General features: G+C 41.9%; 1 protein-coding gene and 1 non-coding gene across 3 annotated transcripts in view; one reads left to right on the top strand and one right to left on the bottom strand.

The window, feature by feature from the left end:
* The first annotated feature begins 4,102 nt into the window (after positions 1-4,102).
* Positions 4,103-4,209, top strand: LOC148502681 (U6 spliceosomal RNA). Its single transcript, XR_015869989.1, has one exon. It is a non-coding gene; the product is annotated as a U6 spliceosomal RNA (small nuclear RNA).
* A 4,843-nt stretch (positions 4,210-9,052) lies between these two features.
* Positions 9,053-20,500, bottom strand: part of VPS53 (VPS53 subunit of GARP complex) — a 235,492-nt gene continuing 224,044 nt past the window's right edge. For both annotated transcript variants that reach the window (XM_088449555.1, XM_088449556.1), the window contains one exon: positions 9,053-12,565. In XM_088449555.1, the coding sequence (XP_088305681.1) occupies positions 12,398-12,565 (168 nt within the window). In that variant the 3' untranslated portion in view covers positions 9,053-12,397. The remainder of the gene's footprint in view (positions 12,566-20,500) is intronic.

The following is a 20,500-nucleotide window of genomic DNA, read 5'->3' on the forward strand; positions in this document are numbered from 1 at the left end:
TCTATCTGACTGGTCTGAAGCTGGCGGATGAACTGAAACTGGGACTGAGGTGAGTACTCGTCACGGGAGAGGGGATGGGGTGGGGGAGGTTAGATCAGAATACAGTGCACCGGCGGCCGGCTTATAAAAATATCACAAATTTACCAACTGGCCGCGGCTGCAGGGGGGTGGGTTGGCGGGCCCTTACAAGCTTCAGGCCCTTGGGCAACTGCCCAACAAGCCCAATGGAAGAGATGGCCCTGATCTGCACTATTTATTTCCCTTCTTTCCCCCCTTTCGTGTCTTTGTTTCCTGTTTTCTCTTTATTTTCCTCCTCTTTTCTCTCTGTAAAATTGGGCTATATGATTGTATAGATAAATATATGGTTGATGTTTCTGACTGGACTCAAAATGGCTGTTTTTATATATTTGGTAGACATTCTACTCCAGTTTTGGGATATGGTACGTGATTTATTTGTGTACAGTATACTGTATTTTCTATTACACAATCTGATGTATGTGAATTTTAAAAATGTTTTCTTTTGAAAATAAAGAATGTATAAGGAAAAGAATATCTACCGAATACCATCTTAGATAAGCTCCTGGGGGGTAACGGACCTGGCTTTTTGTCCATCAGCAATCATGACACTAAAGAAAAACACCCAAGTTATATACAGTTACTCCAAACTGACAGATTGGAGTGTCTGTGCAACACTAAAACTTCCTATAGAATTGCATGCAAAGAACACTTAGTTATGATACATAGTGAAGGACAGTTAAGATCTCTACAGTGACTGTTTCATGTTTCTACACTTTCTGCTGTTTCTCCTCCTGCCACCAGTAGCTGCCCTAGCCACATACACAATCTCCACCAATTGTTAATCTGCTACCTTCTGTACCATGTGTTCCGCACACCTCTTAAATTGCAAGCGCATTGGGCATGGTCATCTTTACCTTGTTTCTTATCTTTGTATATAATTTGTTTCTGTAGTGTCATGATCCCATCAATGTACAGCATTCAGGTTGAATTCTGTTGATGATGGATTTACAATGTATTTCACATAATTGTTCACTTGTTATTTATTACCAGTTATTTATATAGCACATACATAGTCCTCAGCGCTTTACAAAGAATATCTGCTTTTGTGGGTAGGTTTGACAGGCCTGTGAGTAGGTCTTATAAGCAAATGCGTATGTCTGATAGGCATGTGTGGAGGTCTGTGGAGCTCTTGAGCAATATTGAGTGGAATAATGGGGGGTATGTAGGGAGGGAGGATTTTTACAGTACATATAGGATCCAAGTGATTGTGGGGGCATTTTGCAGCAGGTAGATGCCTTATGGCATGCATGTCTATTTTGGAGTAAGTGGGAATCAGAGTGGCATGTTTGTGGAATATTATAGCAAGTGTGGCAATAAGAAATGAGGGTATGCCAATGCTGTTTTTGAACTTTTTTTATTTTTTAAATTTAAGGTAATGTGCAGCCCTTCTAAAGGTTGGAGGGTCACACAAATGCTTCACTTGAATGTAAAATGACCCATATAAACTTTGCTGCAGTGACCCAATTGTACAGAGTGGCCTAAATTAATTTAATAAAAGTTGAATAATAAAAAAATGCACTTTACTCTGGCTCATGACGCACAGTTTTTTTTTAAAGTTTTTTTTTTTAACTTGACTACAGAACCAAACAGAAAGGGACATAGCACCAGTCAAAGCATGTCAGCCGAGCAGAGCTGCTCAGCCAGGCATTCTGTTGATGGCCTGGCCCATCTGGCCATATGCATTTGTTCGGCCATTCTGGCATTTGTCCTGACCTGTCTTTCTATCTCTATATCTACAAGGATAATCCAGAAAGTAAAGATTGTTTGCGCATTCCCGCCATGCAGGTCATTCACCCTCCCCAATTCACGGTCATGCAGTCTTCCTAACCTGTTTTCTCCTTTATCCGCTAGGGGACACTGGAGCTAAAGACACTGGGGTATAGACGGTGGTAGAGTAGAGCCTGGCACTTTAAATAATTTAGAAGTGTGACTGGCTCCTCCCTCTCTATACCCCATCAGCCGCTGTTTAGAAATTGTGCCTGAGAGAGCCAGTGCACAGTGGGGCTGTGTGTGCAGCCATTTAGTATTTTATTTATTTGAAATTTAATTTTGAATCATTTTTCCAGTGAGGACAGGCAGACTGCGGACTGCGGCAGTCTGCCTGCTACATGGGAGCCACCAAAAAGGGACCGCCACGGCTACTGCAGCCTGTGTCCGATGCCCTGAGTGGGGAGGCCCTACTTTGAGACACCTGCCTCTGTGAGACCCGCCACAGCTGGAAATGGTTTGTGTCTGGGTTCCTCACCAGCGCCCGAGCCCAGCATCTCGGCCGCGGCAGTAGGATGCAAGTATTACCACCCACATCACCTGAGTAGCAGGAGCACTGGAGAAAGACTGGGCTCAGTGACAGCTTGCTTCATGCGGCTGTCACTGTCAGTGTGACCGCTGCTCGCTCCCTCCATCCTCCCGATACTAGTATTTGGAGGAGAGTAGGCTTATACAGTCGGTTATGACTATCTTAGCTTGTGACAACTACGGCTATCTCTATACAGGCCTCCTCCTCCCGCCTAATCCCCAACCGTTTACATGTGCCGGGGATTATTTCACATGAAGCCGTGGTTGCGGTTATAACAGGGAGGCTTAATTAAGCCACATTAGGCGGTTTTGTTTAAGCTACTGAACCAGATAGCGCAGGTATAGCACTACGCTACATGTTTCATCAAGTGGGCTGCTATAGTCAGCAGATAACAGCCAGCTAGTGCTAACGCAGTAGGACAGGCTGGACAACAGAACCTGGAGGCAGGACTTATATAGACAGCGCAGTCTCCAGAACGCTGGTCAAGGGGCATGCCTGGGACAAGGCTCCATCTCTATTCCATTAGCTGCTCCCTTGATTCCAGCTATTTTGAGAAAGGTGGCTCAATTGGCTGAGACTCTGGATTCAGTACCCTAAGTCGTAGGATCAAATCCTGAGCAGCTTACATTAACCGGAGGCTTCCCTCTGAGACCGGCCATCACGGAAGCCCTCTTCCAAGACTGGGTGTCTATCTGCTGGCGCTTCCCATTCCAGAAATGACATAAGGGGTTTATGGTAGGTCCTATGTGGAGAAAGAACGTCTGTGACATTTCAACCACGTGACCCGCTGGAGGAAGACTGGACCGCTCTTGCGTTACCATCCACGAGGGCATAGAGGGGGAATAAATATTTGTGGCAAGCGTAGCGAGCCACCATGCCCGATGCGTGGCGAGCGTAGCGAGGGGACACTTTTGGTCCCCCGTTAGCATCCCGGCCCCTCCCCCTTTCATGCCGGGTCACGTGGGTGTGACGTCACAGGTCCCCTACAGCCCTCTGTTCTAGTCATAACCCAGGGTTCAGATCCCAGTCACTCCGAACTACTACTGGATGTGGTGTGTGTATATATAATATGATGTATATACATGTATAATTAGATCAGACTCTTAGGTCTTGGCTCTCGACATTGACCTAAACTCAGGTGTAGCATTTGTTTTTATCAGTTACGATCTGATAACGCCTCCCTATCGGGGAGCCAGAATTTATACAATTGCTATACTTTAGCAATAATGTTTAGGAGCTTGAGCGGGAGTTTGGCTGTAGACCTATCCCGCTTAACACTCCTCTCCATATGAAAGAGAGTGACATCCTAAAACATTACACGCCCCTAGTTTAGGGCAGCAGAAGACTTCCTAACTAGGGCAGGGGCTCAGTATGTATGTGCATGTGTATATATATGTGTGCTGTGCATATATATGTAATAGTTATCCCCCCGAGGGGACATGATATGAATATTCCCTTACTCACTGCCACTTCTGTAGGCCTGAGGTCACTTTCCAGTGCCTATGCCACATCACTCTCTACATGTCTAATCTGATCTGAACTTGGAAGTTAAGCAGGGTCAGGCCTACTGGTTAGTGCTTGAATGAGACAGACTGTAAATTCCAGAGGCGGTAGGATTACAGTTACGCTGGGTCAGGCCAGCACTTGTCTTATATTGGTCATAATATTCACATAGTTCCTGCTGCTCATTTATACTGTTGTTTTGCAAGCCATATCTTATGACCGATGGCGTTCGTTTCGGCACCACATATACTAAAATTGGAATGATACAGAGAAGATTAGCTTGGCCCCTGTGCAAGGATGACACGCAAATTCGTGAAGAGTTCCATATTTTTTTTTTTCCACTGGTTCTAAATCCAGGGACAAATACCTTATATCTAGTGTGGCCGCTTGCATTCGAGATCCATGTCCTTTAACTGAATAGGAGTAGTCTCTAATGCAGTAACTCCATGTAGGTTCCAATCAAAACATAAAATTTTCGGGTTCTAACCCACTCTCAGAACTTCAGGTCTGGTTGGAATAATATGGCACAATTCTATTACTGGTTTTTAATCCCTTTCATTGGTAACAACTGTTTTATTGTCAGGAGTCACTGGTTTGGGTTCCAGTGTCAATTATGTGATATTCTATGTGGGCTTCTTAGCTGATAAGCACTTCACCATCCTAGGTGTTAGTGTTACACTGCTTACACTATGGTCTAGTGGGTTAAGATAGGTTAGGAAGTACTGCAGGAACAGTTCTAAATTTCTTGAGCACATAGAGTGTTTAGGCAAACCGTTTTTTGAGGTATATGTATATTCTTTATTCATCCCTAAAGTTATAGAGTGCAGTACCATTGTATGACTTAAATGTCTCCACTAACAATTCTACATTTTCTACAGCTTTTTCTAAGACAACATCTCTAGTCTGAAGTCCAAAATGAAGATCATTCGGTCTTAGACTACAGAACTTATTGCTAATCCCATGCTCCGAGATGGGAAAAGTCAGTGAGTTCCTAAAAAGCATCCAGGGGGCTTCTGGTCGCTCACAGGTAAGTGGGATTACCCCTCTAATGCCTTGGAAGATGCTCCTGATAATGCATACCTGAATTTTCACAACCGTATTACTCCCTCATGCACTCTAGCGGCTGTCCCAGAAAACTGCCTGACCAGTGGCTCAGTCGGTTCCTATTCCACCCATCAGCACGACCCGGGTTCAGGCTCCAGTCAGGTCAAATGCTCATATCATGTTTAGTCACCCACCCAGGTAGGGTCTGTTGGCTATACACCGTAGTGCTTTCCTAGTGTGTGGGTCCATAGTTCCCACGCGCTCTATTCCTCCTTCCCGGAGAGATCGGTTATCTGTCTCCATGGGTGTCGTTCGTTCTGCTCTTCCATCCTACCAGAGATGATGCCACAGATAGGTGTGAGCATTGTTGGTTGACACTTCAAAACACATTGGAGTTGTTTCTCTAGTGTCCCCTAGTTTATGAAGGAGAAAATAGGATTTTGGTATTTACCGGTAAATCCATTTCTCGGATTCCGCAAGGGACATTGGATGCCCGCCCAGTGCTGTTTCCTGCCATTTTGTTTGGTTCGTTTCTTATTGTTCTCTGCATTTTATGGTAGTGTGACTGAATGCGTTCCTTTAGTGGGTTCTCCTTCAGTCTGTCTTTTTCCGTTCTATGGATTTCTCCTTGTCTTCCTGTTACTCCTCCTCTCAGCTGTTTCTTAAACTGGGGCTGATGGGGCATAGAGGGGGAGGAGCCAGTCAAAGTGCCAGGCTCTACTCTACCACTGTCTATACCCTAGTCTTTAGCTCCAGTGTCACCTGTGGAATTGAAGAAATGGATTTACCGGTAAGTACCAAAATCCTATTTTCTAAGTGCTCTGTGAGTGGCGTGCGGTTATGATTATTTTTGGCAATGTTGTGCATTGTTATAATGAACCTTACAATACAAAATCCATCCAATAGTGAAGTGTGGGGTGGTCTTTGATTCTTCAATGTTCAGAAAGTGAGAACTGATGAAATTTGTCGTCAATTAAAGCAGGTGTATGGTGATGTGAAAAAGTGGTGTGAAATGTTCAATAATGTACAAACAGGCGTTCCCGATCAATCTAAGTCATGCATATCAATTGTCACAGTTTGGGGTGTTCGGTTTTCAATCATCCACCCTATAATCCGGACCTTGCTACACAGGATTTTCACTTTTTCACTAAGCTCAAAGAGTTCATGGTTGGAAAATGGTTTGGAAGTAATGATGAGTTGAAGCCTGCAATCAGCAACTGGTTCAATGGACTTGAGACAGTCAAGTACAACAAAGGGATTCTAAAGCTTGTGGGCGGATATGATAAATGCTTAAATAAATGGAGGCGATTATGTGGAGAAATAGGCAAACTAACTGTGTTAAAAAAACTATACAAAAAAGAATTTAACAATTATTTTTTTATTTAGGCAAACAGTCTTTACTTACTGGATTACCCTCATATCTCTCTATCTCCATTCATAACATTAAAACCACTGACATGTGAAGTGAATAACACTGATTAACTTGTTACAATTGCACCTGTGACAGGGTGGTATATATTAGGCAGCATGTGAACACTCATCTCTTAAAGTTCCTGTGTTGGAACCAGGAAAAATGTGCAAGTGTAAGGATAGGATTGAGCATCTGTAGGATGTCCTGGAAAAAAGTCTGATCCATGGAGGGCCCACCCTGCAACTTACAGGACTTATTATTATCATCCTTTATATGACGCCACACGAGTTCCGCAGCGCCTCACTAAGTAGATTAACTATTGAGAAAACGCATAAAACAGCGTCTTACAGTACAAGACAATACAGAATAAGAACATGGTTTATAAACATTGCTGCAGCGATCATAACACTCAAAAAAGCAGCAGGGCATCAGCTACCAAGTGTAAAGTGCCCTTGTGGAGAGTTTTGAGTAGATGATTGTATGAGTGAGGGAAGGAATAGCACATAAGGGAAGAGGGCCCTGCTTGTGAGAGCTTACATTCTATAGGGGGGGAGACAGACAGGGGTGACACAGATAGGGTAGACCGTGAGGAAGAAGCATGTAAACAATAGGTTAGGATGAGAGCTGGAAGGCTTTGAAGCAGTGAGTCTTGAGACCCCGTTTGAAGATTTGTAGAGAGGTGGAGAGTCTGATGGGGAGAGAGTTCCAGAGGAAGGGAGCAACATGGGCGAGATCTTGGAGGTAGGAGTGGAAGGAAGTGATCAATAGGCAAGAGAGGTGGGATGCATTTGTAGGAAAGGGAGGGAGATTAGTGTGATGTAGATGAAGGTGTGGTAAAGTGATAGGGACTTAAAGCATCTGTTGCTAACGTCTTGGTGCCAGATACCGCAAGACACCTTCAGAGGACTTGCGGAGTCCATACCTCGATGGTTCAGAGCGGTTTTGGCAGCAGGAGGCGGACCTACAGGCAGGGGTTTATCTAGGGATCCGAGCGCCCCTGGCAAGGTAATGGACTGGCGCTCCCCTCCCCATGTCCCCCTATGCAGTGCCCCCAGTAGTAGTCCTCCTTATGCATTGCCCTCAGTAGTAGTCCCACCTATACAGTGCCCCCAGTAGCGGCCATCCCCCCCCAAAACATGCCCCCAGTAGCGGCCCCCACAATACAGTGTCCCCAGTAGAGTCCATCCCCCTCCCCATAACGTGTCCCCAGTAGCAGCCCCCACAATAGTGTCCCCAGTAGCATCCATCGCCCTCCCCCATAACATGCCTCCCACAATAGTGTCCCCAGTAGCGTCCATCTCCCTCCCCCATAACGTGCCCCCAGTAGCGGCCACTCCCTATACAGTGCCCCCTAGTAGCCACACTCTCCCACTGTGCCAGGAAAAAAAGAAGCAACTTACCTGATCCCCGCTCCTGCCGACTACCGTCGCTGTCCACTCCTCCGGCCCACTCTCGCTCTGCACTACGGAATGGGAGAGACGTCATGACGTCTCTCCCATCACCCACTGCGTGGGGGAGCCGGAAGGCGAGCTCATGAGTGAGCTCCAGCCGGCTCCCTCCGTGGACGCAGCAGCCAATGAGAGTCTGACTCTCAATGGCTGGCTGCTATAAAAGACAGTCGCCGAAGGCTGCTGCGTGTTTGTAAACTGTGTAGGGCAGACTGCTCTCACTGCAGTCTGCCCTACACTTAGGGCCCGGGGGACTAGCGGGGTAGTCCACCCATTGGCTGCTGGTGGCACTGCCGGACGGCGCCCCCCCTTTGGCCGGCGCCCCTGGCGAGTGCCATCCTGACCAATGTGTAGATACGCCCCTGCCTACAGGGGCAAAGGCGGAACAGCTGAACAGGCAGTGGCCGATGGAGAGACGGAGGCAAGGCTGTCTCCGTCTCTGAAAAAAAAAACAATTGGTTGGTCAGGGGGTGGTTCTGGGTACTCAGAAACTCCCTGCATGCTCTAGTGACCTACACAATATTATGTAGGCTGATGGGTGTGTATATACAAAAAAATCAGTTTAATTACTTTTCAATCAGCCCTAGTATAATGTGGCTTTCTGAGGTACAAAGACACCAAGCAGTGAAAGAGTTTTAGAAAGTTCACAACAGATATTGCATTCCATCCTATTTCTAAGGCACTTCCTCCCAGGGCCTATTCCAAACTTCCCGCTGGGGTTATAAACTACAAACATAGTATATACTCATACAAATGTACAAAAAGGTGCTGATCACATAACTGATGTGGTAGTATGGGATGCAAACGCAGCCAGCTGTTCTTCAGCTGACAAGGGGCGACTGCACCACTCCGCTGTGTTTTTAAAGAGGAAAGTTGTTCTACACATGTGCAGAATGGATCTCCTCTGACTCCCCAAACTCTCCTGTGGACCCAGCAATTTCTGACTGGTTTTGCTGGAAAAATCGTCAATTACAGTAGGTGGTTAAACTCTAAACTCGGGCAGAGAAAGCCAGAAGGTGCCAAGCCTAAATCTAATAACGCCCTGGACACATGAACATCAAAAAAGAGATATATTGTCAAAAATGTTTTTGGTTACCAGTTCAGAAAATATTTAACATAGCTTTCGAAGTGTGTAAATAATGGACATTGCTTAGCATATATTAAATAAATATATATATATATATATTTATTTTTTTTACAAAGGTTATAAATAACCATTTTGTATCGTTATACAGTTACAGTATCACATATTTCAATACAATAAGTGTTTTTTAAAGGAATCTTTATTAGATAAACCTATGTTTTACACAATTTCTTGATGCACAAAGGCAATGCAATTCATATAAACCTTTACATACCAGATGACAATGAATAATTGATGACTAATACAGAAGTATCTACATTACTTTAACTGGAGAAAGTAATTTAATAATTTTAAAGAAATGTAATAATAAAGAAATTGAATAACTTAACATAATATGGATTATTGTTTTGTGCAGATATACAGCTGACACCACAAAGTATCAATTTCCATTATATTCTTGACATGAAACTGAAATACATACTATGCTGTTTTTTTCTCCCCACATAATTATAATTTTCTGGAACGTTTGACAGTCAAAAGAGAACTACAAACCTTTCTTTAATACACACACAGCCAAAATTCGTAATCTGACTTGTAAATGAATGGTATTTTATACTGTCTCCTACTCAAAAAATATCATATTAGGACACACCAAGATTCATTTCTGCTAATGAACTGCTTCACGCCACCTTATATAGGAAATGGATAAAAAAATTGCTTAACTGATAGAAACTGTGCAAAAAATGAACAGATAAGAGTAAATGCCCGCTGCAATGGATCATTAAGAGACTAAGGGGTAAATTTACTAAGATGGGAGTTCTATTAAGAAGTGATGTTGTCCATAGCAACCAATCAGATTCCAGGTATTATCATCTAGAAGGTGCTAGAGAAATGAGAATTAGAATCTGATTGGTTGCTATGGGCAACATCACTTCCTAAATAGAACTCCCATCTTAGTAAATTTACCCCTAAATCACATTTAGGAGAATGAGTGCTTAAAATTTCTTGTAACCTACCAACTTCTAATCAGTATATCAATCTACGTCCATATAACAATTTAGTAGTCATTCACTATTGTTAAATTTACCTTTTAAACTTTGTTGTCACAAAGCTGGAGGTCTTTGAAAATTAATTAACAGTACAGCAGAAAAGATATTTTATTTATTTGTTGTTTCAAATTGAAGGCAGCATAAAAACAATTAACAGTATTTGTAAATCGTATTCAACAATTTGGTGATAATAAAAAATGATTGAACATCTGATGTTATAGTGATTATATTAATTGTTATTCATTAATATTTTTTAAGAGCTCATAAAGGAAACATTTGTTTTAAATATTGACATTGATATGATTAAATCTGAATAAATATACTTTCGAATAGATGCCTGTATTTTAGATTTCTTGTGAAATTTAACTATTGTGTACAGCAATCCATACAAACACAATTTAATAAACCAAGAAAATATAAATAAAGAAAAATCAGCTTCAAACACCATTTTAAAAACCAAATTTGTAATGTAAGAAAATGTTAGAAAAAAATGCCCATTTAATAAATAATTAGTATATTATCTTGTGCATGTAGATATTCTCTGCTTTTAGCCAATTGTCACTTTGGAAAAATACATTAGTTGCAGAATGCATGTTATTAAACATTCTAAAATAAAACCCACTGTCGTGTATAAACAAAATTACTGAATAGTGTTTGCATTTCAATTTCAATCCCTAGCGCCCTGAAAAATAAAATCTACATCAAAAAGTATCAACTTACAGCTCTGCATCACCTGTAACACATAGTAATCCAATATAGCACTCACAGGCCAGTGACATATCTATACACAAAGTAATTCATATGGTATTTATCAGTATCAAGATATATTGAAATATTGTTGCAAGTGATCTGTACCCCATCAGCTTTCCTTGAAACAGGCAGTGATAATTCTACTAAATTCCATCAAATACACTAAAAACAAACAAACAATACTCATGAACTGATCATAGCTAAATGCAGTGAACACTTACTAGAGAAAATTAAAGGATGAAGACGATATAATATTTATATTCAGCTGATAACTAAGACAGTAAAGCACGGCTCCTTCAATCAAACAGTGAGAAAAGTTGAGAGGAAGTCCAACAAACAAAAAAGTTAAGCATATGGAGTATATGCATCAAGTATATTGTTTTACCATTAAAGTAAATTTTAAATGAGCAAAAAAATAAGTATTGTGCAGCTCGCTCATCATAATCGTTAAACTAGCAACCTGTTGGCAACAATACAGTATTATATATTGTATTGCTGTACACTCAGGTACAGTATGTGGTGTGATATGCTTACTCATTTTTGATTCATATCTGCCAATAAGATAAACAAAAAATGCTACTTTATGGTTAAAAATGCTCAGGTCCTCTGCAGCATTAGAGATTAGATATCACATCATGCAATATAAAAAAAAACAAGTGTCTTTCTATAGTTAATAGAAAAAAGTAGTTGAATGTAAGTGACCAGACTGTTAATCCATGTCAGCATAAATATTCAGTTAATAAGTAAATATTGTAGGTTAGAAATAATATTAATATAGTCTTAATTTTCTACCAAAGGGCAGCCCAAAATGCACTAACAACAATTTGCAAAGCATTTAATAGCATTTGGTGGATATGACTTGAAGAAACAAATGAAACAAATGAAGATTTCAATTTATCGTGATGTGTTTAGTTCTTTGCTTCTGTGTTCAGGATAAAAATCACACAAGACAGTGGCGTTATGTATTAAGAACACAACATCTCTTTATACCAGTATAAACATAATATTTTTCCCTGCCAAGTTGTAGAATTACTAATCTGGTGCATCTGTGTAAGGCAGATAAATCACACTTATCCGAATAAAGTGTCTAATGTTCATTTGGACTCCTCAGGAAACCAACAGGTATTTTATGGTCAGTTTGAACAGGGTTACCAAAACCCCAATTGGTCTTTAGAATGTTAGTCTAAGCAAACTCCAACTATTTGTACAGTGTACAACTTTAAGCTTTTAAAATGATCTTCTCTGACTCAAATCAAAATTGTATGTTGTGGCAATCAGTTTGATGTAACAGATAGAGAAAACAAAGCAATAGCACAAACGTTTGTTCATGCTAAAACCTGTTATGTGTTTTAGTGGTTAAACACAGCAGGAACAGAAGTGTCTGCCTAAATAGACAGAACTTGCGGCTATGTGCCTACATACAAGCCCCAGGAAAAACTAAATAGAAAAATTAGAAGGTATAATTCTGCGTGACCACAATACTCCCTCACAGTGTTTTTAACATGCTTGAGGGAATGGCTGATCAACATATGTTCTGTCTAGACAGAGACAAACTCATATCATTCAGTCAGACCCAATATGCTCTCACTGGCTCATTTCCTGCAGATCTGACACTTCAAAATATTGAATAAAAGGAACGACAACAAAACAGGATGGCTGTTAAAATGTTACACCAGACTTGCATTTAACACTACTAGCACACCACTGTGAAGTTCACAGGGCTCTGTAGCTGGTTTATAGCCGTTTCTTGATGAGTTTTTCCAGTTTCCGTATTCGTGAGGACTCCTGCTCAGGGGTTGGGGTTTGCAGAGTCGCAGAACTGTTATCAGCACCGGAAGGAGGAGTTGGAAGTCTTTGTCGAAACAGCTCAAGCATGCTGCTCTGCTCACTTCTTTTCAATCCCTGGAAAGAACATAAAATGATCAAAAAAACAGAATAGTATCAACTATGTATGTCAGCGCTTTAACTAGCTGACACTACTGTCTTATGTATCTCCTGGGAATCAAATAACATAAAAAGTGAGAACGCTCTCAAGAATATTGCAACGTAAACTACATACTGATGCTCCAGCATACATAAAAGCACCAGAAGCGTCTTACAGAAAAGGGTCTCTAGCTTGGATCAATGTCGCACTTGTGAACAGCAATTCTAAGCAGTAGCACAAGCAAAGTGCACATGGAAATGTGCTTCTCTGGTGAAGTATAACATGCAAGTGCAAAATGGGATAAGATCTAATTTATGCCAGCTCTGTGCTGATGTAAAATAGAAGTATCAAGTATGGATTTGCACAGGCAAAAATAGAAGAAGAAATTCCCTTTGAGGGGCACTTTTTTTTGTTAATATTATTGATATGGTTGTATATACTAAAACATTACTTTTATTGGATACATTCCTTATAAAATATTATATAATACTATCATTGTGATCGGAATTATTACGTATTAGGGAGTATACCATATGATAAAGGTTAATACTTCCTTATTAAAAACTTTAGCCTACAATTATAAATACATATATGTTGATATATACATTTTTACTTTCATTTGATGGCACCAACCGTGATTCACTAATTAATATTTTATAAGGAATGTATCCAATAAAAGTAATATTAGTATACACAAGCATATCAATAATATTAACAAAAAAAAAAAAAAAAGTGCCCCACAAAGGGAATTTCTTCTTCTATATCTGCCTGTGCAAAACCATACTTGATATAGCGATATATTAATTCCTAGGAGCACCACCAACACTGAGATACATTTAGAGATGTCCTCTAGTGACATTATAAACACTGTTGGTTCATTATATTTAATCAATTACGTCAGATAGATCCTGTGCATTACATATTTTCCCAGCCCCCCTTTTCCCGCTGACTTGAGTAAAATAGGAGTAACCATAAATTGTTTGCCAATGACGGTCGATGGTTTTGCCATCAATGGTAAAAGTCATATGGCTCTTCACTATCGATGGCAGAGATGTGGCAATGATTTTTCTCCCTGGTTTGTGGTGCTTAGCCCCACCCTATCGCTTAGCTGATAGCCCATTTCCTAGTTGGCACGCCAGTTTCTTGTAAATGACAGCAGGAATGCCCATAAATGGTTTAACCTATTGATGGTTTCCTGGTGATGGTTTGATGCCACTGATATAAAACACAGATGAGACCATTGATGACACACTCGTCGATGGCCATCCCTTGTGCAAAAATCAAATCCTATTGTTTAGAAGCAATGGGTGTGCTTGATAAAGAACACAACTGAAAATGCAAGCTTTCTGACCCCATTTATACTATTTAAATAATCTCACCCTACAAAATGAAACCTGGTTTCTGGTCTATTCCATGAGGCATGGCAGAAGTGTAGGTGCACAGAATGGAATGGCAATTTTTTCCACTTTGTAAATGACCACGGAAATATTTTAAATAATTTATGCATTGCTGTACATGCAATCAGTGGCGTCACAAGGGGGGTGCAGGCCGCACCCGGGTGTCACCCTCAGTGACAGGAGCCGGGTGCTGCACTGTATGTAAGGGCAGCACTCGGCTCTTGACACTGAGTGAGCCGGCCGGCACTGCACACAGGGCAGTTGGCACCTCCCTGCCCCCCAGTAATAAGCACAGTGATAGGACCACAGGGGTTCGGCTGTAAGGCAATGCCTCCTTCCCACGTGGCCACGGTCCTGCCCACGAGGCCGCGTCTCCTTTATGGCAGGGCACGGCTTCACAGCACGCACAACATCCCTCCTCGCATCGGGTGACACCGTGGAGAGGGGCGCCACTGCATGCAATGGGCCTCATTCAGAGATGTATGCAAACCTGACGGTTTCCGTACATCTCTTATGGTACGGGCGCCTGCGCATGACCCGTTCTGCCGGCCTCCATTCTGTTCATCTGCAATAAAAATGTAAAGTAAGAGTCACATGTACCATTCCCTAGTCATCTTAAACTTGTAGAACAGGGCAAGCTATTTGTCATACATTAACGTTCACTACAGTACAATAGATTGCAAAGGTAAAAGGTTATCACATAAACAGCGAGTGGAAAACTCATTAGAAACATATCATTAAAATAATTCTGAAGTGTGTGTGTAATCACGCATATTGTCCCATATGATGAACCTTCTGAAACTTTTGATCAGTAGTACGTGTGAATGTAAATTACTAGATTATATATACAAACTGCATTAAATGTTACCGCTGACTTTTCCCATACTGTTGCAAAGCTCTTAACTGTGACTGTAAGGGGAGACAATTGAAATCATCTATATATTTATGAAGTGGGGGAGCTTCATAGCTGAAGATTTTCAGAGCTTTTACCAGCGGCATTTATAACTGAAATTATACTGAAATCAAAACTATTGCATTTATTATTGTCATTTTTAATCCTGCTGAAAATCTGAGAAAATTCCACTGCTTAGTAAATATAGCTTTAAGTCTTTGAATACTACATTATTAGTAATGATTACAGTTTTTTTATACTGTTTTTTGCCAATATATCCCAGACCGAAGCCTTAACAACTCTGTGTGTGTTACTTTAAGAAAACCATTGTACAGTATAGTAAACCCTTATAAAGGTAGAAATATTGTAGCAATTACAAGCCCATTTGGTTCCCCCGAGCATATACCAATAGAAACCAATGATCTGCAATATAAGGGTATATGCTTAAATGAAAAATATATGGTTTATTAAACCAAGCTGTACTACACATTACACTACATGTATGCACTTTGGCTGGCCTCGAAATGTATTTAAATTAATTTTACATTTAACTTTGAAGTGCAATGCTGTCCACCAGAAAATGCAGATTCTAAAAAGCAATCTAACAATGGCAGAATAACGAAGATTTATCAGTGAGCAGATGTTTTCAAAAAGCAGGCAGCCATCAACAGCACATGGCCTATCAGGCAGACATCAACAGCACATGGCCTATCAGGGAGACATCAACAGCACATGGCCTATCAGGCAGACATCTGAAAGCGGTATTCAGACATCTAGTAATCACTTGCAGGACATTCTTTCTAATGCACATTTTTATGGCACGGCTATAAAACAGCTAACAAACTGCCTCTTTCACACAGTAAATTGTGTCCACTATAAGTAAAATAATGTACTGAAGCACTTCCCGTTTACATTGACAAACGGGACAAGATGGGATGTAAACTGGTGTAAACAGTGTTGCGTTAGTTTGTCACACAGATGCTGAATGCACAGAACTACAGATCTGTCCAATCAGCATCTTTGTTAGAAAGACACACAGCAGAGTTTGAATTTGAAACCAGCCAGGTTGTCAATGCACTTGGTGTAGCACTGGTGCTGGTGACATCTCACAAACTATATGATGTCTGACATGGTACCCCCAAAGATTTGTTATTGTGGGAGGAAGGATTGACTCAAATTTAACCTCCGACTGGACCATGTCCATTAACCAGAACATACCATTTTATTAACCACTTCATTAGTCACATGGGATGCAACAGCAGTCAGCTGGGATTTCCCTGATACAGTCCCATCCCATGCAAGCATGTCATCACGTGTGTCTAAAACGACAGTTTAGCGAACCCTGCTGTGTATGGGGCTCCGAAGCAAACGTATGGTCACTGCGCCTATGCTTACAAAGGTGCATCGGTGGAAAGGCTTCAATTTTCATGCCTTTATCGGAATTGGACCTCCGCTGATTGGCGAAGGGTTGCCTTTTCCGATGAGCCACATTTTCTGCCTCATCGAATGGATGGATGTTGGCACCTACTAGTATACGTACTGTATATAAGAATCCACCCAATATAAGTGAGAAGAAAAAGTAAATGATTCACAATTTATCTTGTATTTCGGCCTTCGGTCATGTGACCACCATATGGTATATCAGCATATATCGGAAAAAAATAAAGATACCGAACAGTGTGCACTACTCATAAAACACTGCAATGAAAACATACAACTCATCATGGGATATACCCATGATAAAGCCGGAATGCGTTGGATCGGATATTATACCTGGATTTTCTCCATGGACAGATAAAATTAGTGCTTATCCATCTTGTATGCGTACTACTAACAATTTTTTTATCCACTGCTAAATTTTAGAAAAATGCAATATTGTGATTGGCCATGCAGTGTGGATTATCAAACAATATCGTATTCGACTGCGGGAGCATGCAAAGTGGGCATACACACTGCACGATATGCCTGACTTGTCATTCTGATTTGGCCAAATCGGACCGATATCACTCCAGTGTGCACCTGTCTTTAGATTCGCTTTGTTTACAAACTACAGAGTACTAACCACTGCATATTGGGAACAGACAACAAGACCTGCCAGTTTGGAGATTCTCTGACCCAGTCAGGTAGCCATCACAAGTTGGCCCTTGTCAAAGTCACTCAGATCCTTACGTTTGCCCATTTCTCTTGTTCCAACACAAACATCAAGAACAAACTGTTCACTTGTTGCATATTATATTACACACCTTGCAAGGTGCCATTGTAATGAGATAATATACACTGAAGTACCCAAATTCATGGGATAGATGTCTAGTATCGTATAAGAACCCCTCTAGCCTGGCAAGGTGCAGCAACTCAATGTGGCACTGATTCCACAAGTGGACGGAAGACCTCTGGAGAGATGTTGACCCATGCTATCTGGATAGCTTGTAACAGCTCCCGGGTATATTTGCACGTGCAGGATCTTGGGTACAAATTGACCTATCCACCACGTCCCATACTCAATTGGGTTCATGTCGGGTGAAAGTGGTGGCATACCCCACCATTGATCCCAGCACCTGCATTGCTGACAGAATGGATACTCTTCGCTTGTGTAGCAGCATGTGTATCTGCTTTGATAAGGCCCCAATCCTCTTGCAGAAACACCCTTTGTGCCTGAGAATTTAGAAATGCTCTCAGATGTACCATCTGTTGTGTTGGAGAAAGTGATTATTTGTTCCAATTGATGATCCACTGTGCCTCTGTAGGCAGGCTATGGTCAGTGAAGATGGTGTTGCAAAACCACGGAGTCCGTGCCATTATCAGCTGGTTGTCCAGATATGGCAGAATTCTGACTCTCTGATGCCTAAGATAAGCCATCATGACTGATATTTTTTTGGTAAATATCCGGGGAGCCGTAGAAAGGCCAAAGGGTATAGCCTGAAATTGGTAATGTTGCTGAAGGACAGCAAATCGTAAAAATTGCTGGTGGGATGGGATAATTGGAATATGCAGATATGCATCCTGAATATCCAGGGAAACTATGTAATCTCCCGGCTCCATAGCCAAAATAATTGACCAGAGAGTTTCCATGCGGAATTTGGGAACATGGATAAATCTGTTGAGGGTTTTTAGATTCAATATAGGGCGATATGCCCCGTTCAGTTTCTGGACCACAAATAGATTTGAGTAATAACCCTTTCCTTGTTGGGACACCGGAACTGGGACTATTACCCCTGCCTGTAGCAGGGAATGAATGACTTCCTGAAAAGCCAAGGCTTTGTCCACATCTGATGGAGGCTGAGTGGCAAAAAACTTCTGGCGGGGATGTCTCTTGAAAGTGAGGGCATACCCCTGAGAGACTACTTCTCGGACCCAGGCATCTGTAGTTGTTTGATGCCAATAATCCGCAAACTGGAGAAGTCGGCCCCCCACCATAGGATTCCATAGGAGGAGGCCCGCTCCATCAGGCCGAGGGCTTGTTGTCCGGCTTAGAAGCTGAAAGTCTTGCCTTAGTTTGTAATTTTGACTTACGAAAACTAGTCAGCCTAAAAGAAGTCTGTACTTCTGAAAAGAAACCTGCCTAACTCTACTATTTATACTTAGATGGCAGACCTGCTGACTTTGAGGCCGCCAGAGTAGAAATTATGTTATCCAACTCTGCTCCAAAAAGTACCTTTCTATGAAAAGGTAAAACTTCCAACATCCTCATTGATCCTGTGTCAGCTTTCCAAGATCTTAAGCAAAGGGTGCGTGCTACTATGGATGCTGCTGATGCCTTAAGAGCTAAAATTCCAGCATCCACTGCAGCTCCTCCCAGAGAGGAGGAAGCCGCTTCCCATATGTGGGAGATATTCATCATCTGTTCTCTGGTAGCATTTGGTAGAGAATTTTCCAATGCCTCAAACCATTCTTCAACAGTCTTGGCTACCCAGGCTCCAGCTATAGCTGGACGGGTAACAACTCCGGATGATGAGAATATTGCCTTAAGACAGGTTTCAATCTTTTTATCTGTGGAATCCCTCAGAGAAGATGCTGATGGAATAGGCAATGTAACATCCACAGTAGGAGGTACCTCCCACTTAACACATACAGAAGGTGGGAACGGATACAAATGATTTTATCCTTTTATCTACATAAAATCGCTCATCAGGGTCACCCCATGCCTCCTCAATAAGCTCAGTGTGCTGTTCAGACACAGGGAACTCCGTTTTGACCACCTTTTGGTGGTCATTAAACACCGGAGTCTTCTTACTACGAGCTGGTTCATCATACTGAATATCTAGGACTGATTTAGCCACCCTCACCAAAGAAGTAACATCCACAGTAGATGGATGATGCTCCTCCCCAGAAATAGATCCTGGAGAGGAATCCTGTGCATCATCAGATTCCTCTGATGATGCGTCTGAATCCATATGTTGGACGGACTGAGATAAAGACAACTTGCGTTTAGGTGCTTTAGTCACTACTGGTTTGTTATCAACATTAGATGGTGCCATACTCTGACTAGAATGGCCATCAACCTCCCTTATTGCGGAACGCATATGAGGTGAAAACATGTGGACATCCCATCCAAGGAGGCATCGTTGGAGTAGCCAAACGATCCATCACCTGCATCATAACCTGGGACAAAGAGGTAACCCAAGATGGCTCTTGTCCAACAACAGGTAAACCAGACTGGTAATCTGGCACTTTATAACAGTCAACACACAAACCCTCCTTTATGTCCTGTGAGGACACACAAGCCTTACATGATTTACATGAAACCAGCACAGGTGGCTCCCCCTCCTGTTTCCCTTTATCTTTTGACACATTCAAAGTAAAGGCACAATTGCAAAGTTATGCGACAGCCTTCACAAAATCACAATGAATGTGAAGTACTTCAGAAAGAAATAACAGTGATCATTATAATTGACAGATAGAAATAAAAATAAAAAAACAGTATCAGTCAGCAGCTAGCAAACAGTCACATACAATGCACATGTAATATAATTACAATTGGCTCTAAATCAGCTACAGCAACACAAAGGAATGGTAGGACATAGAGCACTGTATACCTTAACCAAGGGAGAGGTATTCAGGGAGACTGACCCAGACCCTCCTGAGACAACTACCGGGTGCACTGCGTGGACTGTGAGCATCTCATATACGTGGAAGGTAGGCTGAGCAACCCAGAGGCATGAAACCCTTCGTAGGGACTGCGAATGGGTCGGGGGAGGTGCTGCCAGGGGAGCGCCTACCTCCCCTAAGCTGCAGTAACCAGCCACGTACGCTGGCCTCATGGAAGCAGATAATGCTGCCAACTCAAAAATAAATAAAAAAGCTTAGGACTGCCTGAGCAGTCCCCTGTTACAACAGTGCGTCTGAGTCCTACCGCACCAAACAAACTGAAGTCCTATGGCTAGGGGCGGGGTATATATGGAGGAGGACCTGGGGCATTCTGGGAGCCAAAGCTTTAACTGTTTGGTGCCTGGTCTTCCAACCATAATATCCCTCATGGTATCCCTGTGGATCCCTATGGACCACGAAGAAGAAAATATGCTGTTTGCAAACGCAAAACCAGCATAGAAACGCTGACTAGCGCTTTCTCACATCGGTAATACCTTGCAATCCTGTGTATACATGGGGAACATCGACCCCTCACGCAC

This window comes from Taudactylus pleione, unplaced genomic scaffold (assembly GCF_031769625.1).
Source record: "Taudactylus pleione unplaced genomic scaffold, aTauple2 ptg000487l, whole genome shotgun sequence".
NCBI lineage: Eukaryota > Metazoa > Chordata > Amphibia > Anura > Myobatrachidae > Taudactylus > Taudactylus pleione.